The 7,631-nt window shown below is 35.2% G+C and overlaps 1 protein-coding gene across 1 annotated transcript; it reads right to left on the reverse strand.

Annotated features, from left to right (window-relative positions):
• Nucleotides 1-3,386: 3,386 nt before the first annotated feature.
• On the reverse strand, nt 3,387-7,111 carry LOC125824786 (probable nucleoredoxin 1). Its single transcript, XM_049504134.1, is given in 4 exon segments — nt 3,387-4,091; nt 4,255-4,740; nt 4,843-5,322; nt 6,990-7,111. Coding segments are annotated over 4 exon segments (1,740 nt in total). The 5' UTR covers nt 7,074-7,111; the 3' UTR covers nt 3,387-3,401.
• Nucleotides 7,112-7,631: the final 520 nt, after the last annotated feature.

The raw sequence follows: 7,631 nt of genomic DNA on the forward strand, positions 1-7,631 counted from the left end.
ATACATCAGTTCATTTGTATTTCTATATACATCTCAGGCTTATTGAATCTTTATATACCCACATAGTTTATAGCAGGTTTTAAACAACTTTTCTTTATATTGCACTTGTTTTAAATTGCATTATATTGAAATGAGTCAGTCAGGTTGAGTTGTGCCAGGTAAGTTATTCAGTTTCTTCCAGATTTCCTTCTAGCCTATGTTGCTTAGCTTTCCAGCTTGCATACTCGTACATCGTTGCTCAAAACTTTGCCTGTCCCATCAAGAATCACAAGATGTGGAATTGCCCTTACTTTGAACAACTGCTTTAAGTTCTTTCTAGCCTCAGCATCAGAAAAAGGAACAGCAAGCCACGGCATATTCACAAAGTATTCATTAAACGATTCGTCATATTTATCAGATGAAATGAACACTATTTCAAAGTCACCTTTAGGATATAGACTCTCATAAGCTTCCACCAACTTTGGTGTAAACTGGCGACATGGACCACACCATGAACCGGAGAAATACAAGCCCACAAGCTTTCCTGTTATGCTGCTCAATGTAACCTACAAACAAGCATAAGATCAGTGATCCAGTTTGTTTTTGTTCAATCTTTCTTGTTCTTAAATAAGATTATAGAGGAAGTATATACAGTCAAGCCTCGTTATAACAGCTTAGAAAAGGTTAATTTAGAAATATTTGAAGGGATAGTGCCAGTATACATACCTGTTGGCCGTTTGTACATATTAGAAAGTCTCTCTCCTTTGAAGACAGTACAACTGTGAGATCATTCGAGGAGCTTTCTAGATCGATTGCCATAGCCATCAGTTACTGATTCCTATCTCTCTCAAAACTGTACAACACTCAACATGTTTCATTTGACATGTTCTGTCTTGATTCTCTCTTAAAGGAAACTTATTAGGGACAACGAGCACTTGCCGGTCAATTTCATCTGAAGTTTCAACCTGGCCAGCCCTGTCACGAATACATATTAAATTGGATTAGAAGTATTATCTGCCTAGACTAAAGTTTGAAGGGGATTTTGTTACAATTTGCAACAATATTATATAATCAAAATAAACTATACAATAGTGACAAATGAAATGGAATATTATTATTTATATTACAATTAGAATGGACAGTGGCATCTTGATTCCTCCACTGACCAAGATTCCTCATATATGCTGCTTTGTCTTTGGCCTGCCGGCTTCTCCAAACAACTTTATCAAAATTCTCTTTATTTCTGTATCGTTTTTGAGTGTGTTACTGATAAAAATGTTTTTTTCATTAATTAATCGTAGAGTAATATTCTCATGTACATAAGTAGCTTATCATCCGAAGGAGAAAAGTAAAAGAACTAATTGATGCAAATTCTTATAAGCTTTTCCAGTCCAGGTAAGTGAACATCATTTTCATGTCAATCATCTTTACCTGACATGTCAAAGCCAGGTCCATTCTCGTTTGGGCTCCAGGTTCATGCTCTAGTTGAACCTAGGCGTGAAGGAGGGTGTTAAGAGTGGGTTAAAGTGTTACATTGGTTGGGAAACGGACTGGTGATCTACTTATATGAACTTGGGCAATTCCCACCATGAGCTAGCGTTTGAGGTTATTGATCACTATTAAACAATGTATATGTGCCTTATGTTATATAACATAGTCATAAAACAAGATTTAGAAATCATCAACCATAATCACAGATTAAACTTTAAAACAAACTTCATCATCACAAATGTAACAAACACTAAAATGGTTGTAGTGATTTTCTCAACTCAACAACCAAACAATAGAGAGAACAAACTAACAAGCTTTGATTCATACAAAAACAAACAATTACAATATGAAGAACTCGAACAATAACAGTAACTATAAAGAAGAAGGGATGAGGGAACTACAAGAGAATTGGGGATGAGAAGTTGCCTAAGCATAATCATAATTTGCATAACCCTTTTGTGTTAACTCGAAGACCTATTTAACCAATTGATAGTTGGGCCTAGATCCCAAATAAAACTGTCCAACATTTTAATCAGCCCAATAATCTTAAATGGACCAGTCTCATTCACCACTTCCAACCCATATGCCCTTATGTAGTTGGTTTGGTTCACAACAACAAACACATCCTTCAATTGTTTTTTTTTTTTTTGTCTCTGTGTTACTCTGTATGATCTTCCTCAGACCTCAGGATCCATGTTGTTATCCTTTTTCTTCTCGAGTACATTTTGGGTGCGGATTAAAGTTACACTCTTCACAATGGAATGACCATATCAGTCCTGTTGGTATGCCATGAGCGTTGAAAAACGCGACTTGAGGATTGCTTTCTTTCATTGCCAAACTGAAGAGCTAACCATGGCATTGTAGCAAATTAGTCACCAAAGGAAGCGCGATTTTTGTCAATGGATAAGAAAATTACTCCCATATGTTTATTTTTGGATTTAATTTTCTCGTATGCTTCTTTCTGCATTGGTGTAAAAGCACGGAATGGTGGACACGAATGTGCAGAGAAGTAAAGAAGAATACTCTTCCCTACAAGATCAGACACCAGACTCTACAAAGAGAAAATTTTGGTCACTCGTTATAGATAGAGATAGATTAAAGCATCAACGAGGAGGGCTTGTCATTCTAGTTATATCATAGTACCCAAACCATCATGTATAACATGTATAGAAAGGGGATCATCGTGATCTCAAAGTTCTCCCTGTGTCTTCAGCTTCTAATCAAATGATTCACATTCTTCGAAAGAGGTCACTGAGAATACAGGCCTACAATCTTGCATTCAAGCTAAGCAAAGGCAACTCAATATCTAAGAAAAACCTCAGTGCAGGTTCTAGAACAGAAAGTTATTAAAGGTTCTATGATATTTGACAATCATAGAACTTCATGCTATTTGACAAAGGTTACCAAACAAATTATCAATAAAGATGTGTTTTTTTCCTGAAACATCCACGAAAAGTACTTCAAGAAAAATCCAAACACAAGAACAACATCTTACAGTGAAACAAGCAAAGGTTTCCAGAATCAAGCATCCATAACATTTGGAATATCATAAGGATAAAACCATTGCATTCTTTACCAGAAATTCTAAAAATTTTAAAAGTTTATCATAGTGAAACCAACACTCTCCGATGGAGCAGATAATCATAACACTGAGAAACGAAAATATTGAAATCTGATTCAGAAAATCAATGTCACATTCTTTGCACAAATAACTTGACTCATAGAGACAATTTACCTGGAGATAGACAGTATAATCTGGATCAAACACAGGTCCAATGTTTAATTAAACTTGTATTGCATAAATAAAATTGACAACAGAAGATTTTAGGATAGAAGTGTCTCACAAAGAACAATTTCAAAACACACAAATATGCTTCTTAACTAAAGATTTGATAGCAAATTCCTCATAGCCACCAAGAAATAACAACAAATTAACCTTTGAAACAAACTTCACCATCACAAATCCATCCTTCCTTTGCTTTCTGTTCCTCTTTGCCTTGATCCTTTTGATCTTCCTCGGTATCCATATCCATGTTGCTTTCCTTTTTCTCTTCTAGAGCACATTTTGGGTGCATATCAAAGTCACACTCTTCGCAATAGAATGACCATATCTGTCCCGCCTCATCGCATACATCACAAATGTAACCAGAACGCTTAGAAAGCAGAAGTTCATGCTCGTGAAGTTTGTGCATAATTTTCTCAGGCCACCCCTTTGCCATTTCTGCAGTTTCTGCTTCAATCTCCTTCATACGCTCCTCGGTGAATGGAAAAGCCTTAGCACCATGACACATGATCAAACTTCTGGCTTCAGTTGTAACAGTCTTGCCTGATGGCCCTACAGCAACCAATGCTGGTATGCCACGAACTTTGAATAGGCGACTCAAATATGTCTTCCTCTCATCACCAAAGGGAAGAGCCAGCCATGGCATTGTAGCAAAATAGTCATCAAATGAGGCTTGATCTCGGTCGCTAGATATGAAAATCACTTCCAATGGACCATTTTTGGCTTTTATCGTCTCATATGCCTCTTTAAGCTGTGGTGTAAAAGCACGGCATGGGGGACACCAATGTGCTGAGAAGTAAAGGAGAATATTCTTCCCTACGAGGTCAGACACCAGGATCTACAAAGAGAAATTTTGGTTACTAGTTGAAGTTAAGGATAAGAGTAAAATATCAACAGAAAGGACAGTCATGTTAATCGTGGTATAGTAATCAAAGCATGATTGATGACGAAAGATTGAACGAAAACAAAATATAACTAAACATGTGATGTTTGTGTCCTACCTTTTCACCATCTTTTCCAATGACGAAATCATGATCTCCAGTGACCAAAATCGACTCCAATGTTTGTGCTTCCAGTTTAGCTTTCTGTATCTGCTCAAGTTCAGCAAACTTCTCGGGGGTAAAAGGATATGCCAGGATACCATGCTCCTCGACGGCTTCAGCAACATTAGAATGAAGAGTCTTCCCATCTGTTCCAATGATGACTAAGGTAGGAAGGGTAGAGAGCTCAAAGTACCTGGCCAGCTTCTCGCAGGTCTTGTCTTTTAAGGGAAGTGAAAACCAAGGCATTCTAGAAAACTCTTTCTTAAAAGATTCATCTTCATCTTCATCGTCAAGAGGAATCATGACAATCTCAAAGTTTCCCTCCTGAGCCTTCAACTTGTCATACATCTCAATCAGCTTCCGAGTAAAGGATTCATGTCCTTTAAAAGAAATCATTGAGAAATATAGGCCTATAATCTTGCCTTCAAGATCAGCAACAGGTACCTAATAATTATCAAGACATAACGAAAAAGTAATGAGAGAAACTTTAATGAATAAACAAGAGAAAAAAAATTCAGGATCGAAATAAAAGCATCTTGAATCAACCTTCCTCCCATCAGCTGCAATTACGTAGTTTCTTGACTGTGACTCCAAGATAGATTTCAAAGACTGTTATCTTTTAGCGGTTTCTTCTTGCTCTTTAAGTTCATTTAGCCGTTCTTGAGTGAAAGGGTAGCCCTCCACCCCATGCTCAACAATGATTTTAACCCCGCTATTTGTCTCTACCTTCCCACTAGCATCAAGGATCACTAAGTGGGGTATTCCCCTAACAGCAAACAATTCATTCAGATGTTTACGTGTTTCAGAATCAGAGAATGGGACAGCGAGCCAAGGCATTTTAGAAAAGTACTCCTTAAAAGATTCATCATCCATATCAGCAGTAAGGAAAACAACTTCAAAGTCTCCTTTTGGTAGGAGCCCATTGTACGCCTCTACCAAATTTGGGGTGAAATGTTTGCATGGACCACACCATGATGCTGAAAAGTACAAACCGATTTTTTTCTCCTTTAAAGTATCAAGCTTAACCTGAGAATTAAACGTTTGTGAAAAACTTGCCATAAATGAAATTATCTGTTAATCAGAGCTAGCTATAATTTCCAAAAATTCATTTTATTCCTTTCCTAACATGTCTGTCTATACCAGTAAAACTAAAAAGTCAGGCACACGGTAAACAATGCATATACACCTCACTTTCTTATACTCGGTATAATACCTTGTAACTACAAACATATTATCATATTTGAAATGATACAAAAGCTATTTCCGTGAAAGCAGACCGCCTGGTCCTAACAACTTTTTACCACAGTTCCCTTGAAAAAATTAAGTAATTATTTGGTTAAAAGAACAATTTTTTCAATCAAAACAGAATCAAACATCCACAAAAGAATAAAAGACAACAAAATGATGTTTTTGGTTTCGAATCAAGCCAATTCCGAACCACTTAAAAATTAAGAAACCAAGATCAACCAAACTTACTTCCACAATTTCTGGCTAAATCTTGAATATTCTATATATGTTATATTTTCTTTTAATTACATATTTAATGCATCCCTATTATCATGTTCGTACGTTCTCCTTATACGTCATTTCATCTTGTTTCTTTTAAAAGTAAAAAGACACTTTTTAATGTTACAAACTTGTGGATATTGTTCTAAACATTTCCAAAGCATGAGTGGAGTAAATAATGCAGATAGATTTGCAAAGTAACGGGTTATAAATCATAATCATGTCTTTCTGAATAACAAACCAGTACAAACACAATTGAGTTTGAAGAACTTTGTATTAAAAAGTAACCATCCTTCCCATCTGTCCTAACCTTGGTGGATAGAGTTATCTGGTACCTATTATTGCTGGTGGGAGATGTCAGATATTCCGTTGAATTGGTCAAAATGCGCGAAAACTAGCCCGGAAAACATGGTCACAAAAAAAAAAAGCAATCATCCTTCAAATTTTTACAACTTCTCGAGGGCATTCTCAAAAAAACTGTCCAAGGCCTAGATCAATCTTATAAGAACATTTCTTAGATAAGTTAAGAAGTCCACAAGTCTTACTTAGACAAAAGGGAACAATGAATCTTGAATTTCGAAGCTAGGTGGAATAGATGCGATCACCTCTATCCTTAATCGGAGGTCTCAAATAAAGGAAGAAACTAAGATAGTGACTAGTGAGTGCTTGTCCATTAAATGAGACCTACACCGCACAAAGCCGAATTAGTTATTAACCCATTGAAACTTTAATACAACATCTTTGATCCCCTGAGGAAGAAACCCCATATTGTACCAACATCTCTCTTTTGCTTCTTAGGTCCTCTCATCGTTTCTACTTCTTTTGAGAAAATTGGTTTTCAGGTATCCACCTAACACACGATCGAGCCAAAATTTTCCCTAAAGGATCAAATTATGAAGAAATAATTAAATATAAGGAAGAAGTTAAAAAAGAGTTTTACACCTACCATATAAATAATTAAAAAAATATTTAAATTATATTTGAACAGTATAATTTTCCATCGAACCAACCCCTCTGCTCTACCTCGCACCGCCCCAGATAACAAATACTTAAACCAAAAGAATAACAAGAAACTACGGCCACATACTGCAATTTGTCATTTATCAACATCAACTACTACAAATTACTTACAATAACAAAAAAAAAAAAAAAAAAGAGAAACAAAGAATTAATGGAACAATTGATACCTTGTCACCATTGTTGCGAATAAGAAAGTCACGATCAGAAGAACCAAGTAGCTTGATCACATCATGACAATCTTCCCCTGCCATTGACCTATTAAGTCTCTTTGTTTTTTTTTTTTTTTGGATGGTAATAACAAAGTTTTGTAGTGAAAAAAATGAAGACTTGTACATGCTTATATAGGTGGAAAAAAAGAAAACAAAAAAAAGAAAAAGAATAAGAAAAAGAATAAACAAAATCACGAGGAAAAGATGGAGAAAATGACAAAAAATGGTCCTTTATGTTGAGGGTTGGCTCAAGTAGCTTTATGTGTACACACATTGAACATTAGGAGTCATTTGGTAAGTAGGAAAGAGAGATATTTGACGATTAAGTTTGAGATTTAGATTTATATTGTGATAAATTTATTTTAAATTTAATTTTGTGATATTTTATTAAACATATTAAATTATAGTCTTTATAATTTGCTCGAAGTTAATATTTTTATTTTCATCAAATATTTAATAACTTATATTTGACGAAGGAAAAAAAGATTTAACCATAAACAACAATAGAATTTCATCAAATTTTTAAAAGTGCAATTAGAAAGATGCATTAGACATTAAAACGATATAGAAAAGAATAGCAAAAAGTACACATAAAAATTA

This window comes from Solanum verrucosum, unplaced genomic scaffold (genome assembly GCF_900185275.1).
Source record: "Solanum verrucosum unplaced genomic scaffold, falcon-dt-bn FXZP01000200.1, whole genome shotgun sequence".
NCBI classification, from domain to species: Eukaryota; Viridiplantae; Streptophyta; class Magnoliopsida; order Solanales; family Solanaceae; genus Solanum; species Solanum verrucosum.